General features: G+C 41.2%; 2 protein-coding genes across 9 annotated transcripts in view; one reads left to right on the top strand and one right to left on the bottom strand.

Annotated features, from left to right (window-relative positions):
- The window catches only part of LOC100747071 (neo-calmodulin), an 80010-nt gene extending 59113 nt beyond the window's left edge, over positions 1-20897 (top strand). For 6 of the 8 annotated variants that reach the window (XM_024372001.2, XM_033324376.1, XM_012393191.3 and 3 more), the window contains 6 exons: positions 9345-9590; positions 14612-14645; positions 17468-17569; positions 18943-19078; positions 19157-19305; positions 19591-19622. In XM_024372001.2, the coding sequence (XP_024227769.1) occupies positions 9345-9590; positions 14612-14645; positions 17468-17569; positions 18943-19078; positions 19157-19305; positions 19591-19622 (699 nt within the window). Of the gene's footprint in view, positions 1-9344; positions 9591-10714; positions 11428-14611; positions 14646-17467; positions 17570-18942; positions 19079-19156; positions 19306-19590 lie in introns of those variants that run through there. The other 2 variants (XM_003494363.3, XM_012393193.3) reach the window with 2 other exon arrangements.
- Positions 442-6148, bottom strand: LOC100747184 (troponin C). Its single transcript, XM_003494364.4, has 5 exons — positions 6014-6148; positions 5665-5683; positions 4510-4653; positions 1838-2086; positions 442-739 (listed from the first exon to the last, which is right to left on the bottom strand). The coding sequence occupies exons 1-5, from the start codon at positions 6014-6016 to the stop codon at positions 711-713; spliced, it is 444 nt and encodes a 147-aa protein (XP_003494412.1). The 5' UTR covers positions 6017-6148; the 3' UTR covers positions 442-710.
- Positions 20898-21042: the final 145 nt, after the last annotated feature.

Raw genomic sequence — 21042 nt, 5'->3', positions numbered from 1 at the left:
TATCAGCTAATAACGTTAGCGAATCGATAAGCCACAGGTTAGATGTTAGAGAATTTTTTCTTTATAATTTTACAAATTTCTATCTCACGTGGAATAATAGGATAATTTGTCACACGTGAAACTTGGTTGTAAAATTTCATATAATTTATTATAAAGCTTATTGTTATTATATAAGAAGATCTATCGATACTAGTGATTTATGAGTTGTAAAATCTCGCTAATAATATTAGTTCAATTGTGCAAGAGAGCCCTGAACCTTAAAAAGAATCGGTTTCACGGTTTCGCAGATGTCCATTCATCATAAGAACTGAAGAATAATGGCCGTTCACCGATTCCTGTGTGCTGCTATAACTTACGTCGATCATTTGACGTTGAGTATCAAACAAACTCGAATAGCGTTTCGCCGTTTTCGATTGGAGCGGAATAAAAATGGTCTTCTCGTGCGGTCGGTAAAGGCAACGTTTAATCGGATACTTAATGATTTCGGTACACTGTGAGCGAACAAACGCGCGGGAAAAAAATGATGTTCGATGAAGTCTCGTTGATCCCTTGCTCGTTTTTGACCGAAATGAATAATGTGTACCCGACTTTCTCCCGTGGAATTTCAATTTCAAGAGAGAGAGAGCTCCTCGTCCACGATTAATGAGAGTATCGTAGGAAGAAAATGCAGGCGTTCCTTTCACGCGAGATGGTGAATTTTCTGGTGGAGCTTAATCGCCGGTCATCATCTCCATGAATTCTGCAACACAAAAATTAATAAGATTAGCTTTTGCGCTACGATGTAGTCGAACGATGCTACGTGTGTGGTGATTAAAAAATTCCATTTTGATCCACTTGCTATTAAAATTTGTTTTCCTTCGCTGTAGAGATTGACGATGATATACACTTCGGTCATAAATACTTCGATACGATTCTACTCTTCATATTTTATAGTACGAGGGGAATGGGAATAACTAAAAGATAAAAAATACTAAATACGTTCAATTTGAACTGAACGTCGGCAGAATTGCTTTGCGGTAACATTAAAAATTAAAGAACGTTCATTTTCTTTTAAAATTGACGGACGCCTTTCCATTACGTATTTCTTTCGGTATAATCGAAGAAATTAATTACGCAGCAGAGTTAATCAAGAACGTTGGTTCGATGAAAGGGAGAGAGATCATGTTCAGCTGATACCTCTTTACAAATCTTATTTTCGGTAAGGGTTCGTATGGTCGACTGACGCGGGATAAGCCGAAATATTATTGCGAGGTAGTCCTTTTCATTTCGTCACAGCGCCAAGAAAATGCTTCTCCTGGAAAGCAAGTAGGTCGTATCCTTGATCCTTTATACGGCCTCCTCGCAGTTTTTTGAAAGAAGCTTTGGAACGTTGGTATTAAGACGTTCAAGGTTTAATCAAGCCCTCGTGCAAGCCATCGTAACGAGCTCCATAGATAGGAGAAGCTAGTCGAAAAGTTCACGTTGCCAATATCGTAACCATTTTTTCGAATCGCACTGGCAGAATTTTTTGTACAAAAAAAAAAAAAGTATCACGTGTAATTAAAACATTCTATGGCTGACAATTTTACAAATTTGGTAATCACTTCCCCGTATTAAATCTCCTAATGGTGCTATTATTTTGAAATCGTTGCTGCAATAGTAATTCCCTCAACTTGGACAGAATTTTGATAGAAAAATTGTCTAAACCAACAGGATAGTTCTTATCTAACTTTTTTAAGTTGTTCGATTGTACGAAACAAGTAGCGGTAGCAAAGTTTTGACTCGCGATGTAACGTTTCTTGTGTGAAGGGGCACGCGAACGACGGAATAGGATAATTTGAGGAAACGTGATACTCACCGTCAAAGTCAACTGTGCCAGAGCCGTCGGTATCTATTTCAGCGATCATGCCGTCCATTTGATCAGGTGTTATCTGATCATCCAGAGCTGCGAGGATCTCCCTGAGAGAGCTCGTTGGAATGTAACCGTTACCCTCCTTGTCGTAAAGCCTGAAAGCCTCTTTTAACTCCTTCTGCAGGGCCTCGTCGTCCTCCTCTTGGAAGTGGCAGGCCACACGATAGAAGGAGTCGAAATCTAATTTTCCGCTGCCTGAAAGCCCAACCCAGGCCACGATTAAAAAAAAAAATTCATCTCCAGATACTGTTCTCTCCTTCGAGGCAATTCATCGACAGTGTAAACAAGCTTCTCTCAGCCTCCTTTCCGATTCCGTTCCGCGGTCGCTTTTTCATCGATGGAAAAATATCCGAGACGATATACTTGGTAGTCTTCCAAACGCTTGCCGGGAATAAATTTCAAATTTATATCGGTCATCGAAATATAATTCTCATCGATCGACTAAGTTTGTGGGCGTGGATTTAGAGAAAAGAGAGTGGCGGTCTCTTTTGTTATGGGGGTGGACGGGAGTTCGAGCAACTTTCATTTCATAGAACTTTCATGCAACCTTCCGCAACGTTCGAGCTGCATGTGGTGATCGTTGGTTGCCTTCGTCCGAGTTTTATGACAAAGTACCAGCTATTGAAAAAATACGTAGAAGCTAGAATGAAAGTTGATATTCGATGAATCACTGCCAACAGAGGACATCGTTTAATTACGACACGCTGATTTTGATCAAATTTCGCAAATTCATAAATTCTTTTAACTTTCATCTACGATAACTGGCTATGGGAAAGTAGCTTTCGAGACTCCAGGTTGTAAACATATCTTTTGGAATATCTGAAAACCTACCAACGAATAAAAAGTCACAACTCTCAATGAATAAAACGAATCTCTATCTAAATTTGATTCCCTTCGTCGATTTGACACTGAAATTTGTATAATTGCCAGTTTAATTATGAATAGCATCCGACATCCGAAAGCACTAAATTTCTATCTCTTAGAAACAATAATTATTCCACGTGTACCATAAATCATTCGGTCGAAGCCCTTAACATCCCTTAGCATAAACAGAGTATTTGGAGTCGACATCGACGTACAATCGTACAGAGCGAACGATATCTGCATAATAATGCGTGCTGATAAAGCTAGGATAAAGGATGCGATGTCAGCCACGAGCATTGTCTCGATTTCCGAGGCAATTCGACGAGCTTAAAGCAATTCCTTTCGGGCGACTTGGTGTCACAGATCGACGTTACGGTTGAGTATACTTCGTTCGAACGTTGTAGAGGCAAACACGGTGGCTGGAATAGTACGATCGCGGCTTTCTTCGGCAACTTTTGCCTGTATCGTGGCGGCAACCGGGAGGGAACTGGCCAAGTTCTATTTGCACGAGATACAATTAACGTAAGTCCTCGTGCAACGATTCAATTTGCAAATATTTTTTTTTTTTTCGTTGCTTGTTGCAAGAGTGCTCGTTGGCAATTGAGACTGGCGATAGGCTTTTAAACAGCATATCGTGATTTTGAGTAAAAACTTACATCTGTTGATGAAAGACATGCAACTTTGCTCATTACAATTTTTGAGCAACACCTTGGACACTTTGCCACGTTAAAGACATACTTAGCGTACCAATATCATTCGGAGGTTAATTTTTATAGATACAACAAAATCAACGAGTTTTTAAATAGTTTACTCTTCTTGCAATCCAACGGTATAGATTCTTTACGATCTAATGTTCCCACCAATAATCCGTAGAGCTTTTAACAATTTCCTAACAACTTCTCAGCTCTACTTTGTTGTTCTATAAGCGTCTTACTACTTTCCAGCGAGAGTGTAATTCGTTTCCATAATGCCAGACCAAAAGGCTGGCCACTACTTTTAAGTTAGTCGGCTCTTTGAATCTTCTCTCGGATATGCACGCGTGGATAAGAATTCTTTGAGGGACGCACTGTCTGATTTGTTCCGGCGGTGACTCGATATATACGCGAATAGCGAAATACGAAAAAGTAGGCTGTAGGAGGAAGCTCCGCCTCGACCCAATTCTTTTTTGCTGTAAAAAGGAGCCTACGACGAGACTTGGCGGAAGATATCTCCGTAGAAATCCTGAAAGGGACCATTCTTCCTTTTGAAAAACTAGTCAAAAGAAATCTTAACGTAGATATCAACGTATGATATCCGCCGTTTGAATAAGCCTGCTGATAAAAGAGGAAATTATCGCCAGGTAGTCTCTTTCGATTATTTCGCTCTAGTACGAGTCCATAACGTCAAGCAATCGCCCAGAAACGACGGCACAGAAATAGGGGCTGGGGTATAGGCAGTGCCATTAAAATGGATTAGGAAAACTTAAACGCTGCGTGAAACAAATACCGAAACCGTCGAGCCCTGGGAAAAGTTTCCACGCGTTCGCGTCACTTAGCTTTCGTTACCTACACACGTGTTTCGCCGTTTTCTCAGCCATTATATCATGAATTATTTGGCCCCGTTCGGTCGAACGAAGGCATCGATCCGCGGAGTACCAATGTCGTTCCAAAAATTGCTATGAAGCTCGCGAAAAATGCAATAGAATCGGAACTTCTGCTGCGTCCCAAATGCCCGTTACGTAAAAATTCGTAAAATCGCGATATATATATAAGTACCTTCTTCGTCTTCTTGTTTGAGTAGCACCTCGAGCTCGTGATCGTCGAAAGTGTGCCCTAGGGTGTTGAGGATTGTTCTTACTTTTTCCTTCTCGATCCGACCAGACTTCGTTGAATCGAACATGGAGAAGGCTCTCCTGAGCACTGTAAAATATAACGAATCACTGCCTCTGTATCGCTTATCGTTTACTTCGCCGTTATTTTGTTGGCGTACAGTAGCTGAAAGTATTCATACGATTACCGTAGGAAATTAAGTGTACAAATTAATTTCGTTGAATATTTTCCCTTGTCGATGTAATGGTAATTTATATACTTGTGTAATTTTAAATATATTTGTAGCAAATATCTTCTAGCTTTCAAACTCTGTTTGATCTGTAATCAGATCTTATTGCAGTGCTAATGAAATTTCACACGTAATATAATTCATCAGAGGTTTCTACGAATGTTCGTACCGTACGAACGCTACATCCGTGAGCTACTGTATGTTGAATGCGGGAGTGGAGAACAAAATTTCAGGCATCTTTCACATCTCCTGAAAGATTCTGGACGCGTAATCGAAAGGCATCGATGTTTCTATTTACTTAGATGTATTTATTTACACGGTATGCCAACGGCGTATATTAAAATAACGAGGCCAAGTAAATCAGCGGTTTATTTCGCGATACAGAGTTGGATTGCGCAATCGGAGCGCCACGTAGTACCGTGACGCGTTCCGAAACTCTGTGGATAGAACGAGGGAAAAAGCGTGGGCGGAAAGGAGAAGACAGGAGGTGTAACATTTTTAAGAAATTCTCGCGTATGGACTACGGTGTTGTTCGGTCGTCGCCGCGATAAATCGATTCGATTTGGCAGAGGTTCGTAATCCGGTCTGGCCACGTTGAAGCGACAAATCTTAATGAACAACCGTACACTGGAAGGGGAAATGGTCCTTTGAAGTTCCGATGCCTCGCCAATGTAAAATACAGACCAGCTGCGACCTAAATCTTAAACATTCTCGACCTTCTTTCGACGAATAAACCATACTTGTTGACGCGTCTGGGATTTAACGAAATGCCGGCGCTGTATGCGCAGTGTCTATTTGTGCGAGCGGAATTCCGTTCCGCTTCATTTTCGCCAGTTACGGCCGAGAAGTTTCGCCTGCTCGGTTTTACTTACTTTTCAGCTGTTCGTCATCCTGAAACAAAGAAGAAATAACGTTTCGATACAATTTCACTGTTGATGATACACGAGAGAAGCACTTTTCGCTAACTGGATCCTATTCACTTCAGAAACGGCAGGCCGATCGAACGAATTTTGATAGAGTTTCTCGTTGGAGATTTAATTCTCTGTCTGTCAATTACTTCCGATATGGAAAATCGATCATAGAATCGCTGGCGTTGCGCCAAACTGCTCGATTTTCTGCCGTTTCGATACAGAATCCTCCAATCAATGCGTGCCCATGCAACAAACGTCACTAAGTTCCGCGATTTCGTTTCTCCCTCACTAAATTAACAAATTGACTAACCATCTTCGACGGTTTCAAGCAAACTGAACACGATGCGTGTGTCCCTTCGTTCTTCCACACTAATGGTTTATCCGCACTGGATATCTTTTATAAGCTCAGCTAGAACGCATGGTAGGGGAGGTGAAGAATTTCTCTCATCCCTTCCTGCGAACTATCGAAATTCACAGCTTCTCACAGCGCAGACAGACGACGCCAATTCTCACTGCTATAATGCTACCTACGATTCGCCGTGTAAACGGTTAAGTAACATGATTGAAATCACCGCTAATTTCAAGGCCGTCTATCATTCACCCTAAAGTGTTCGATCGTATGTCCATCATCTGCGCGTTCCTCTACGTCAAAATTTCTACGCGCGTCTACGAGGAAAAATATTTCATTCGTTCTGATCAAATGGAACTACTCGAGACTGCCTGAAATCAAAAACAGGGTTATCCGTGTTATTTGCGTTAAAGCGTTCCCTGTAAAAAATTTACTACGTGCGATAGAATGTAGGATATATAACGCGATATATAACGCAAGAAATATTATTTAAATCACAGTTATACGATTGTTTTCTATATGGTTGTGAAGGCCTGCCAAAAACTTTGAGGGAAAAAGCAATAAAATTTTCGTAGACCGCGAACGTGTTGCGAGGAGGCGGCCGAGAACACAGCGGCAGCCAGTGCAAAGAAGTGGGGGTGCTGCTATTTCAAAACATTCCAGACTATGATACTACTGCTTTCCATTCAACCACCACATCGTCCAACGCAATATATCGCCGATTCTTTTTACTGGTTACTAAGAAATTTAATATCCTCGAGACCTCGTGAATTCATGGAATTATTCTTCGAAAGAATTATCCGATACTGGCGCCTTATGCGATCGAACGAAATTGGGCAGTAAACGAAATTGTATCCGACCTACGTTGTGCTATCGACCGGAAGATGATTAAAATTCCTCTCGTTAAAATTCATGGTACAATTCATTCAGCGGCCAATGATATTTATTATCGTTCTTCGTCGACGTATAACAGCCTGTAGTAAAGGTTGCGTAACAGTGTAACCTGACGCATCGTATCGTAGAGAGGAACTTTATTATTTCACGTCGAGTATGGTAAACGGTAGCAAAGTGCAGTTCTTACTGCGTTTTTTCGGTCTGCCCTCGCCAGTGATATAGTGCTTTTCGTAAGAACGCGGTAGACGGCAAACGCTATAATTATCTTGTCAGTCCCACCCACGCAGGGCATGCCATCTCTCCACTGAATTATTATTTGAATAAACTGGCGATATTTTTAGAATGTCCAATACCAATTGAGAGTCGCTCTATATTTATACCTGAGCCTACCTTACCGAGTAATTGGGCGAACGGTCGACGAACTAGCGTTAAGCCTTTCATTTCGTTAAGTGGTCCCTATGGATCGTTCACATTCTTCGATCTATTAAAAAATATCTGAATTCTTCGGCGAATCTTCTACATTTATTTTTATTTCAGCTTTGGTTTTTCAACCTTTCGTTCTGAATGATCGTGTAGCCCAGATTTTTTTCGGCTTCCTTTTAACGTGACCAAGGTTCTTCCTCTTGGCCTCGATCGGGCATTACGCGTAGCTCGATCGGCAGTTTGTATCAACTAACTCGATTTATTTTCTGCTGGCGGACATCCGCGCCATCGGAATCCGACTTGGTTCCAGAGATTCGAATCTGCTCGATTGTTCGTCACAGGAACGAAGGGGCAGTTTGCAGACTCCTATCATCCGTTTATTCCGCGATAACGACGATATTCGATTTACAGATTCGATCCGTTTTCGATCTATCGCTCTTGCAATGTCTCCCCGAAGGTTTTTCGAACGAGATTGTACCATCGGCGATCATTTCTGTCTGTGTACGTATTTATCAATCGTTGCTGGCTCGATTGTTACGCCGGCGATCTTTATTCGAGGGCGTAAAACAGGAACGAAAGGAATGAATTCCTATCGAGATGTTGCGATCAAACGGATAAACGAAAACGCGTCGGCTAATTAATTCCCAGTGGAAAAGCGGGCAAGAAACTAAAGGCAAGACTCGTTGGCGACGATGATCGAAATCTCGGAAAGTACCATGGATCGTTCTATTGCGTGTCATTAGCAGAAATCCGAGAACAATGGCATGGGATGTACCTCGACCTCGAAACGTTGACTCGACGCTTAGTCGAATTCTTTGCCGGTAATTAAGGATATTGTTCATCCCGAGACTTTAGATTTTTATCTCGGCGGGAAAAAACGAATTTTTATTCGGATCAGAGAGAATTGCAGACTCCTCGATTATTCCAGAGCTCGTTTCTCGTTAGCCGTCGCCCGTATTTTCCACCTCTGTGCCACAACTATCCCTGTCCGAACGTATTGGAAAACCTTTTTTCGATTAAATCATTTCACCGAAAGACTGAGAGACAGATTTGTTCGCAGATTAAACGACTAATTGTAAAATGTGGACAAAAGGTTGCAATAATTACGAATCACGGTTTGCTCGATCTGTGATACGAAAGACGCTCCATATAGTTCGACTTTGATGTATATGCAAGTTGCATCGATTGCATCTCGCGAGAAGTTCTGTCTCGAAAAGAGATTTTTCAGCGAACGCATAAAAATTCAGACTGATCGGGCAGTCCGCATATTTTTGTATAAACAGATCGGAAAGGTAGATAGAGAGGTGAAGGGCATCAGAGATAACTTTGTGAACGGGACAAAAGAGATTCGTGAACAGCGATGGCCCAGTTTCGCTTTTGGCTATAACAGCGAACTGTGTGCTCGATAAACAACCGTTATTTTGCAATTCCTAATGTTCATTTTGTCCGCGTCCTGGCGGAGCTCGTAAATTCACGAAGTGTTTCCCCGCGAGTAAACGCAATTGCCAACGACCGTCTTCGAGACTGTCCCTCGAGCCGATGCTCTACAGAATTTTGATCCTTCTAATTATATCGCCTGTTTCAGCAAGAGAATATTCACCACAGAATATTCTCGCGATTGCTCTCGTTGCAGTCCAGTTGAAGGTCGATGCGGGAGTTGTTCACACGTCCGAGTAATTAAACCCGGAGGAGGAATTATATAAGCACGTAATAACATTCGTTTAAAAGTCGCGGAGCAAAGCGAGAAAAAAAAAAAAAGAAGAAGATGAATTTCAGCGTGACCTCGCTTCCCGATAATTTAATTCCCGTTCGGTACGACTGAGCGGAACAATTCGAACGATGCTGCGCTTTGATTACCCTCGAAATTCCAGCGATTCGTTTAAGTGGGAAGAAAAGCGCGGTACACGTCCAATAGAAGTATCTTTGTTATCGATAGTCAAGAGATCTAACAGTGGTGTTTTATTTCCGATAATAGGCTCGCAACAAACCAGCAGATGGAGTAGGCCATGTGAATCAAAAGGGCTCGACAGGTCAAAAAGCGCCATTGACAGCCGGGCAGAAGGTGGCGCCTGGTGCGAAAGTTGCAGCGAAACCAGCTCAGAAACCCTCTGCTCAAAAGGGACAGGTTAAGGTTACGCCGAAAGCAGCTTCCGTGAAGACTGGCAAGAATAAAAAGAAGGGCCAGAGGCAGCAGTACGACCTTATCGTCACCATAAATCTGGTGAGTAAGAATAATTTCTCTCCGGAGCGTTTAGTTGCAAGCGTCAGCTGCAGTAGAAACGGGTAGTCGTAGTCGGACGCGCCGCGTTTTACTCTAATACCGACTAGACAGCGTGCAGTAGAAACGGACTGTCGTCTACTAGACGCGTCTGATCTAGACCTTCCTCCTCCATTAGATGGTAGCACAGGTCGTAGAAGAAAAACGTGTCGAAAAAGCTGTATTTCTATCACGCTATCGTATCTTGTATGTGGATCTTCTTTTATTTATAAGCAGATAGAATTGAGAAATAGGTGGTCATTTAACATCCGCGCGTGTCGCAAGCAAAGGTTAATTCATTGACGCAAGAGATACGATCGAATAGAACGCGGAACGAGTTTTCCATTATCTAAATTGCCTTCGTGTATCGTTATTTTCAAACGCGGGGCGCCAGTGTTTGTATCAATACGGAACGTCCGTAAAAATAACCATTGCGGCTGCATTTTAAGAGATTCACACGTGCGACAAAGCAGGTCAGGGTGTCCGTGATTTTTCGTCGCGACGCCCCAGAAATAGTATCAGACACTTTCACCTTCTCCCTCGAGAAACTATACTTTCGTGGAGAAAGACAAATACCATATTAACGAAATATCGATTACGTTTGTGGATAATAGGCAGGCATTATTTTGAGTTCAAGAAACTTGATTCTCATTGGCAAACGGAATACTGTAACAGTCCGATTATGCAAGACCAACATCGTCCAAAGTTAGATCCTGCAAAATATTTGCCGCCATCTCTGTAATTGCAGTCGATGTCCGTTTAAATCATTGTTGATTCAGTAGACTAGGCGTGCCTTACTATTGGCAACCAGCGTTACTAGAGTCCTTTTAGTCGAGCAATCGCGAACAGGTGTAAAGCGAGTCGCGCGTAAAGGTACTCGCCTTCGCGACTACGAACGAGCATACATCCTTCCCCATTTTCGACAATCGTGTTTTCGGGAACGCGCATCGTTTGGCAGACTGTGCCACCAACGCGAGCAACTTGCCATTAACGAAACAGGACGAAGGAGAAAAAAGGATGGACTGCGAAGTAAACAAGGAAAGAACTGCCAACCAATGGTCGGAGTCCACTGACAAGTTAAAAACAGCCGAAGGTTGTCGAAAAGCTCGCACTCTACCCTAACTCGAATAATACGACCGTAGATAATTACGAGTATCAGTTTTGTGGTTCGTTCGAGCTGACACGAATGGCCAGCTTGAGGTCTTTGACTCTACTCCACTCGTTTGCCATTCGGAATATGATTTATCACGGATGCGTATTGAAAAGTTGACTGCGGAGAGAATTAAGTTCGCGTAGGATTGCACGTGACATGTCGTTCGGGAGGGGAGAATCAGAATGAATTCGAGACGAGACGAAGGACCCGGCGGCACCAACAAGCGGTGACGTTACCGCTCGCTAGTCCATAAATATTATTTGTGTTCGGTCCTGTAGTCGCGCTAGTTCGATTGACGCGTGGCAGCCTCTTCGCAGCGAGAGACGGAAATTTATTCGTGCGACGAGAAAAAGCTTGGGCGAGGCTTTGTTTCTGCGCTTCTTATTTTAAAAGGCACCAGTGAAATTAAAGAGTTTCTTTAGAGAATCTGAAAAAACGAAACATCGTTCACGGAACACGTCCATTGTCGGGGACAAATGTAAATTTAAAAAGTGCCTTGTACAGAGCCAGTTGTAATCGTGTTAATCGGTAAAATTAGTGCACGTGATCGTCCTCGATATGGCAGACGCGGAAGAAAAGTACACAACCGCCTATGGAAAACTGCGAAGATTGACGAGTACTATAGATGGTCAGATTCGACAAATAAGCGTGAGTAACGATTGCATTCGAAGTACTCTTTGAACCCTGCGATCCTGTAATTTATTACGCTTCGATCTTGCTTTCATTTTAATGAGAGGAAAGAACTATTAGTATTCTAAGAAAATCTTTAACACGGAATTGGAACGGCTAGTAATACATATTAATAACGAAGCTCTCAGAAATCAAAGATCCGCTTCACTTCTTGCAAATTTCTCAACTTCATCGCTCAAGTACGCAATTAATGTTCAGTTTTCAGGAAAGGAATAACTTATTATCTTAATATCACATTTTCTTCGAGCTTGATCGACATTGTAAATGTTGAAAAGAATGAAGCCGGGTTAAAAAATTATTCTGATCGATCGTATACTTGAATTTACTTTTGATACGTTCAATGTACTTTTGATACGTCGCAACTTAGCATTCGACACGCATTATCTTTGCCGGTATTAAATCGCATCTGTCGAACTGTTATCTATTAGCCGCGTGTTAGAGTCGGCGGCGCAGAATTCAAAGGAGTCGGGTAAATATATAAATGCAGGCACGTTCACTCGTAAAATCCAGCTGACTTTTCACGAGTTTATGCGAACCGCTCTCGGAACTGTTGAAAAAGGACGTGACCCAGTTGAATACCGACTCTATTTGCTTCGAAAGAGCTTCGAAGCATCGAAGCAAGAGCTTTCGGCTAAGACGGGTCCATTCGACAGATTCTCCTGTCCCACAGTGCTTACGATTACCGAGGATATCCACGAACGTAATCCGTGAAAGTCATTTCGAAGTGACATCGCTGAACGTTTCCAGAATATCGAATAGACAACCTGTTCGTCCTGGAATTCTCAATTAATGCGAAACCATATGTCGCGAAACAGAACGAGCAGCTGATCTTACTTTGTCTGGCAAAACTGTATAGGATATTTCGAATATAACGGTTTATTTCGGTGAAAATTGCAACATCGTCGATTCGACTATAGCTGTAAATCACTCGGTAGCTAACTTACAACCGAGCTTAACTGACCCATACTGCTTATAGCGTGCTTCATTAGCGTTCGGTTCGTGGAAACCATTTCTAAGACGACCGTAGCAACCGCAAGCGTCGGGGGATTTCTGCTTCGAGCGCATCGTAAAGCGATTATATTCAGCACGTAGCAATCGCGTCGAACATTTTCATCTGCTTAAGTACTCGCGTTATTTCTCAAATGAGACTGCGGTCGATCTTTCTTGTTGAGATACACAGTCCAGATGCAATCCCTTAGGGATGGGGTTAAGGAGAAACAAACGAAGCATGCACAGATTCGAGAAATTGTTATAAAAGTCAAAGTGACACGGAAGACGATCATCCAATTGTTTTCAACAATGTATACTCGTTTTACACTTTTTTTTTTGCAATTGCTCTCTTTTTAATTTGTAATCGTTTATAATCGTAAACGTGAATCAATAGAATAATTCATTCTTATATATTTAATATATTTTGATAAATGTAATTCTAATTGTAAGTCGTTTAGAATCGAGTAAAGTACGATGCGAAGGAAATAATTCAAAGGATACACGCAGACAAAGAAATATTTCTCTCGACTATTCTGTTCAGCGAACCCCTTAGTCTCTGTCAAGTTGTATTTGGGGCATAAACGCCTTACATTGGCAAAGTCACTTATACTAGAATGAACGTGCGGATGCTGATAGCGGTTCGCAGAATTGCTGCTAAGTCAATGTCCCTCTAATCGAGTTAACGGCATATGTTCCTTAATCTGCTGTCTATTAATGCTGATTTAACAATGTCGGAGCACAGTCGTCTGTAGAAGGCGGATAAGCCAGCAGCATGGTATTACTGCAGATCAGGCCATTAGTTAGGACAGGATTGTTAATTGTGCGAATTATACCTACCCCTATCAATGTTTACTTGATCGAACATTCGCTTAAAAGCAACGTAACCACTTGAACTATAGTCGCTGTATAAGAACCGAAAATTGTTGGCTGGCTTTATAGCTATGAGATACTTTCATTAGAGAAAAGTGACTAAATGTGGGGTAATCTTTCTAATATGGAATAGTGCACTTAACATGGAATGGGGCTATCTTTTTAAATCTGACAGATGAATATCTTTCAAGCGGCTATAAGCGACTATGTCACTCATTCGTTTTAGTACGGCACACGTTGTGTTTCATAAGTCGATCTTACGTTGATGTGGTAGGATCGTTTTATCTTGTTTCTGTTCGAAATCTTTCAACGGTATACGCTTTGTGTAAATTTGACGTGTTTTTTCGCATTTGTTACTATTTTATCATACTTATTTGTGTCTTTTGTTGTTGCTGATATATTTACTTGCGCGTGATAATTGACGAGTGAAATATTTATGAGCCGAACATCGTGTTTGTAAGATTCCAAATATATTATAGATACCCAGTAGTAATCTAATTATGAAATATTTCATATTTACATCATTTCTTTCTTATAGGTTATTTTATTTATAAGATACTAGGACACATAAGATAGTCCTTCTAGAATAAGAAGTCAGCAAGAAAGGAGACTATGGACGAAAAAAATAGCCATGAAAGTGGTTTGAGACAAGAAAAACAGCAAACCACTTTCAAGTCACGAGAACCACCTTATTTCGACTTTGTGAGAAAAGACAGCCATTTTTTAACGTAATTCCTTCAAAATGTGATTTTATCACCAAAAAAAACAAGATAAAAAGGATAGAACTACTTTTTGATGACATTTGAAATATAAAATTTCTAATATTATATTTGAAGCAGCCTATTGATAATTGCGTTACGTACGATGATTCTTAGAATGTGAAATTTCCTGTATTCTATTCGACAGTTCTCGATTGATACTTTTAAACAGTTGATTGACATTTTGACGAATCAAATGGCATTCTATAATCCGATCTCATTACGCACTACGATTCGAGAAAAAATTAATAAGCCAATACGGCAATTACTACGGAGGAAGCTATGCCGCCGTTAATTCGATTAAATTAATGATACTTCGACTGAAATTGGCATGATTCTGCAAACAGGAGTACAACATGCGATGGCGGCAGCCACCAGTACATATTAAGTTTTGATGGGACATTACGCTGAAGTTTAAACCGTGTTAATCATTCAATTAACATCAAACATAAACGCCACCGGATCGTAAACTACTTTGACGATCCTCTAATTTAACTTACCCCGTGTCTTTTTTTCCTTTTCAGTCTGAATATGGACTCACGGAGGATCAAGTGGCCGGTAAGTGGATCTTCGGTATCAACTTTACCATTCACGCTTTCCTTATCGCGTAGTAAAATGATTTCAACGCTTCGTACCTCTGAATACCAAAAGTGAAAGCGAGAGATATTCTCGTTCGTTTAATATCGTGCTTCGAAAACTTTCCAACTGAGAATTCAAGTGTCTGTGAACGTACCGTACGTTAACGAGTAGAACGGAGTTTTTCACACGCATAATGCGTTTCCCCGGCACTCGACGTTTCACAAATTAGAGAAGCTGTTGATGATTTCCGTTCCAGGGAACGTGAAAAATTACTCGCTTGTATACAAAAGCGTGGTTTAATCTTGCCTCGGAGTGACGCGGCTATTAAATTAATCCGTGCCGAAGTATTTTACGTCTATGCTGTCGTTCGTAATTCTCGAAAATGCCCACATTTTCCTCATTTTCGCAAATTAATAACTGGAAGCACTGCTACCTTCTTGTAGAATCAGAATGTAGTTTAGTTTATCTGTATATAGTAGGAGTGCCTACATTCGCGTGTCACGACTGAATTAAATCTGCTCTTGTTCGTTTCGTATGTTCCAATTACTATTGACAGTATGTTTCCGCACCTCCAATATTTCAAGGGGTCCAAATTTCGTCCCCGGGCCTAATTTAGTCCTTTCATCAATCTTATTTTTTACTATTATTTGTATTAACTTTTATAAAAGAATTATTAAGGATCCTCGTTATTAAGTGTTCGACGTAATTATACAAATTCCCTCGGATTAAGAAATCGACTTGCTTTTGGATAAATGTTAAGGAAGGTTTTAGCGGAACGAAATTTGTATCTAATCCTAGTGTCATATACACGTGTACGGAGTCTTTTAAAGCGATTTTGAAATCGCGTTAAACGAAGACGATGTAGCAATTTCTTTAATCGCGTATTCACAGTAATTCGAAAGTGTGCAAATAGTTATGAGCGGTAGACTGTATAAAGCCACGGGAAGAGGTCGTCTAATTTGTGAAAGTAGCCTTACGTAAGTACATATCCTGTCACTCGAGCTGGTACGTGTTGCATAAAAGATCGTATTTTGGTCTCACGTGACTGCGATCATTGGCCTTGTGGTTGATTCCTCGGCGACGAGGAGCTTTTAGAATTTTTTGCGATGGCACGCGAGCGAGATATCGTTGATTGCGGCGCCTGGGAAACGACTGAAAGAGAAATTGCCCACTCGTTTATGCACATTAATGTATCGTCCGGTGTTTACGTGGTGATAAACGCAAGGTGAATGCAGACCGATCTATGCGGCAAACGATAAGATCAAACGGCGACGTCTAGAAACTCTTATTTGCCGGCTGCATACACGTTCTCGCCTACTTCAGCTATAATCTGCCGGACTTTTATGAATCGTGATACGTATTTGTTTCCTCGCGTGATTTATCGTGCAGCTAACGGAGCAATCGCTCGCTCTATAATTAAACGGCGAACCCGACGTTTACCAACTCCATTTTCCCAAACTGAATTCCATCGGTATGTCAGACGACGATCGTGGTTTTTCTCGTGGTCCATTTTTATATCGGGTGCCTCACTAGTCACGATACAACCGACAAGAAGACGATTTTACCCGAACGGATAGATTCGGAGACGCGGAATAAAATTTGTTCGTGGAAAGTTTGGTCTTCGAAGAAATCTAACTAATTAATTTCGACGTTAAGAAATAAAAAGAGTACGAGCTAAAGAGAACCACAGAGGTGTTTTTTGATCGGTGACGAGGATGTGCATTAACATCCACGAGATTCGAGGACACTCTTTTAAATCCGCTTGTTGTTTGACAAACATTCAGCGAAAAAAGAAGAAATAACACGAGGAACACGGTCGCTCGTGTTTAGCTTCGCGATACGCTTGCTTTCATCTCGACGTCCTTCGAGTTTCCTGATTTTCCAACTTCCGCTAGAAAAATGTGAAAGTTCGATATGCCGTTGTCATCTGCAGATAGAAAGGCTGTGTATCGAGCCAGAGGCAAACACTCTCTTGATGAATGAATGCGAGAAAGGAAAGGGACAGTAAATAGACGAAATGGGTCGGATAAAAGGTAAACGCGCAACAATGGCGATGGAAGCATTGTCTCGCGTAGATGCGCTGATGAATCAAACAAGACTACTTTAACGAACGCATAGACTCGTAAACTATTCACGACCCTCTTGTCGCGCGTACATTTTTACCACACGGTGCCCGGTCCGGACGTTGTGAAAATTTATAACATCTCCGACGAGTTCGCCGTGGCTGGCCACTTGCCCGAAGCTCGCGCGATCTCAGCTAGCTTTGCACGACTTGTAACGCGTGACCGAACATACACACGTACATACACATACAGACCGCTGTTGATTAATAGACATCTAAATCCACGATTTCTCAACAATACGACGACAGGGAAAAGCATTTGTTGTATATCGTTTTATTGCCAAATTTCCGCCAAAGTTTTTCGTCCGTCGTTATTTACGGCTCGGTTGGACGACCCCTGGAATTTCTACAGAAATCGTCGCATCGAAAACGCAGGAAAAGAGAGAGAGAGAGGCAGGGAGAGAGAAATTATTTTCGTGCTTGAAAACTGAATTCCAGATGCATTCCAATCTTGAAAGTGCCGTAGGAAAACGAGACTAAAAGCATGTATAACGTTCGATTCAATCAAACTGAATCTGTTAAAGAGAAATGCAACGCGTCGAAGATGACACTTGATCTCTCGGTTGCGCTGACAGTTTTAATATTAAGAAGGTTAAAACGATCGAGATCAGATCGTTTGATAGACGATGATCGATCAATTTTCATCAACGACGAATTAACGCGCGATTTATTACTTCAGAATTCAAGGAGGCGTTCATGCTCTTTGACAAGGACGAAGATGGCACTATCACTATGGCGGAACTTGGCGTGGTTATGCGATCTTTGGGACAGAGGCCGTCTGGTAAGTGAATCGTTACGTTATTTGAAGAATGGAAATATTCGGTACAATATCAACCACGTGCCATCCACGTGTATCAAGGTAGACACGATCTGGCTAGAAGCCACGAACTGACGAAAAGCTATCCACTCGCGGCCGAAATATATAACGGTAATCTAAACCGCCAACCCAACCGCTGTATTGTCTATTAGCTAGTAACGCAAAAAGATGCTTCATGAAATTCTATACAGTCAATTCAATGACTGTTTTCTTTTGACATTATGAGCAGCGAAATACAAAGTGTGAGCAACATGTGTCACTTCACAGTTTCTTTCATTTGTATCGTTTCAAGTTTTCTATCACAGTGGGGTACAGCACGTGTATTACAACCTCTAGTTTTATATAAAACATAACATAAAATATAGTATGCAATTTTCTAGTTAAAATATATCTTGTCAGTGATAAAATACTTTTTCGTGATGGTACATGTTTCGATATATGTTAAAAAGAACAAAACTCTAGGGACAATTAATTCTAATATATCCCGCTATCATCGCAATATATCTTATAAAATAGTACTTAGCTCTTGATGAACGTTTAATATTAGGAATAGTAAGGTGGTTTTTAAACGCTTGTCAATTGTACGAGTGCGAAGCTGGCACGAAGAGTTTGAAGCGTAAACTTCTCGAAAGCGGTTCTTGCTAAATTAATATCCCGGGCGACAGTTTGAAGGTTTTCTAAAGACGACGAGAGTTAAATGGTAGAATTCCCGAAAACTAGGCTGTGACAAGAGCTTAGGGAAAATTACCTTTCGGCCGATCCTAAGTCAGAAACTGTAACGATTAGGCGCACGTGCAGACGCGAGTAATTAACTACACGTCGAGTTCTTCTGTCTCTGCTCCTCGCCGGATCTACAAGGGAAATTAAATGTCTTCCACGAGACGACGATGAATGCATTACACGCAGGAATTAGAAAGAGGACATGGAGAAAATCGCATGTCGCGTTTAAGCGACAATTAAAGAGCTTAGAACACGAATGATCTATGTCTATGTTTGTCTCTTTTTAAGAAAACAAAAGGTTACTCTGGAATTGCTCAACTTTTCTAACAAACCGTTCTTCGTCATATTGCGTAACTGCTATAAGTTATAATTATATTACAGAAGAATTGTATCTAAATCGTGAAATCCTGAAACCTTAATAAAACTAGTTCTCGTAGAATCACTTGATTTTTATTCGATGATAAGCTTGGACATAGATTACTTTTCATAATATGCTTATTCCATCATGCTGAGAATATCAGCAATTATTTTAAATTTTTCAACGAGATAACTTCTTGGTATCAAAAGAACGTTCGCGAAACTTATTAACTATATTTGACCGATTTCTGATTTTATAGAAACAGAATTACGAGATATGGTGAACGAAGTGGATCAAGATGGCAATGGTACCATCGAGTTCAACGAGTTCCTGCAGATGATGTCAAAAAAGATGAAGGGTGCCGATGGAGAAGACGAATTACGCGAGGCATTCAGGTATTTCAAAGTTCTAGAAGGTTGAAAATACTCTTGTAGGCCTATGTGAATATTAAGAGTGAAACTTGTGTGTCTCAGAGTATTCGACAAAAACAACGACGGCCTGATCTCATCGAAGGAGTTGCGACACGTAATGACGAATCTTGGAGAAAAATTATCGGAGGAAGAAGTGGATGATATGATCAAAGAAGCGGATTTGGATGGCGACGGAATGGTGAACTATGAAGGTAATTTATTCTGCTTCGATATTAACAAGCTATTCATACTCGTTTTCTACCGTATCTAGCTAAATCTACTTAGCAAATATTTAATCAAAGACAAGTCTGCCATTTATCTAACGTAGTACGTGTATGCATGTATAGCCTATTGTATCCAGAAAATATAATTCGATGGTCACAAACTATATTCGTAATATATCGCATGACTCATCATAAAATCATCGACTTTTGAAATGAATTCAATTTTATCGTCTACGAAATCGTCTCGCTCGCAAAGACACGATGTGTTCACAGAATTTGTGACAATCCTGACGTCGAAGAATTAGTTCGATGGCCATGGATCGGACAAGAAGCTATCCAGCTGCCGGAAGTCTTCGTCGAAGAATAGAATCAAATCCCCGAAATCGTAACAAGATGGTCATCCTCTCGAACTCCGCCATCGGAGACGTCGATGAAAAGTCGTGAAACTAACAATGTGGGAAAGTAGCTGAAAACTCTTCGAAGCTCATAAAATATAAAATACCGATGTATCTTTGATTCGACAAGGAAGACGAGCAAGCCCGGGTTCAATCGATTCACGTGGCTCGCAGCTCTTTTCCCGCATGAGGGTAAGTCATATCGGAAGACTGATGAAAACTGTGTCTCGAGCGATGGAGTAATGAGCGATGGTTGACGATGGTGGAAAGTTTGCAAGAAAGGTGGAGAGAGTGTGAGTAAAGGAAACAGCAATGTGACTTCCGCAGTTGCACACGCATACACGCATACACACCTCGCTCCTTCGAATTAATTTTACAAGTATAAGTTAGCGAAATGACATTATACGTGAAAACGAGTGAGGTGCTCGCTCCCGAAACAATCAACTGAGCTTCGTTTAGCGTTTACCTACCTACTATCTATACTCTCTATTAATGCTATACAACGTCGTTATTGATATTGTTAGGAATCAATCGATCCTTCTCCATCCTTCGCCGATCTCATTTACACGATACTACTGGCATGACGATCTCGTTCAACAGCGAATCGCTATCGATGGCCTAAAAATTGTACCGTAGAATCGCACGCAATGTTGATGCGATACGTGGCATCGAAAAGTACAAACGGTATTAGACCGAAGTCGTCTTGTTCGTTACATCAAAAGAAGTTACGCTGTTGGGACGTATTTGCTACATGTTGCTAACTTGATATTTGAGGGGTGCATCGGTCGAGACAATTTTAACGTAACGCATTCGATCGATATGGACGTGTGCCGGGATTGGAATGTAGCGAAATTTTTGAATACCGAAGAATACCACAGTGAAACGATCGAGTAACTCGTCATTCCTCTTCACTTCTGTCGTTCGATCGGTATTGTTCCTCCAATTTTTGTAGGTTCGCTTGTAAACGAGACGAATCCTCCCGGCTCGTTGTCGAGTCGGATTTTAAACATTAATTGTCATAAACATTCTGGCCGCGGGACTCGACGCGAGATAGCTCTATAACGATCTGTCTTCAAATTTAGATGAGTGTCGTTGGCAAGTAGATTAGTTTTAACGATGATATACTCTCGATGGCAGAATTTTTAGACGCATGTTATGGCGACATGCCAAAACAGTCGCTGGAAAGCAAGAATCAAAGCAACAGTAGCGGATTTTCCTTAAATGTAAAACACCAATCGTAGGGATTCCTCGATCCTTAATTTTGTCGAAGAAACTTTTGTACCAAATCTTTCTCATTTTCCTTTTTCTCTCGTTTCTTCTTTCCCTTTTC

Source organism: Bombus impatiens, unplaced genomic scaffold (genome assembly GCF_000188095.3).
Source record: "Bombus impatiens unplaced genomic scaffold, BIMP_2.2 scf_2222, whole genome shotgun sequence".
Lineage (NCBI taxonomy): Eukaryota > Metazoa > Arthropoda > Insecta > Hymenoptera > Apidae > Bombus > Bombus impatiens.
Note: the sequence above shows the minus strand (reverse complement) of the source record. Positions and strands in the feature narration are given on the sequence as shown.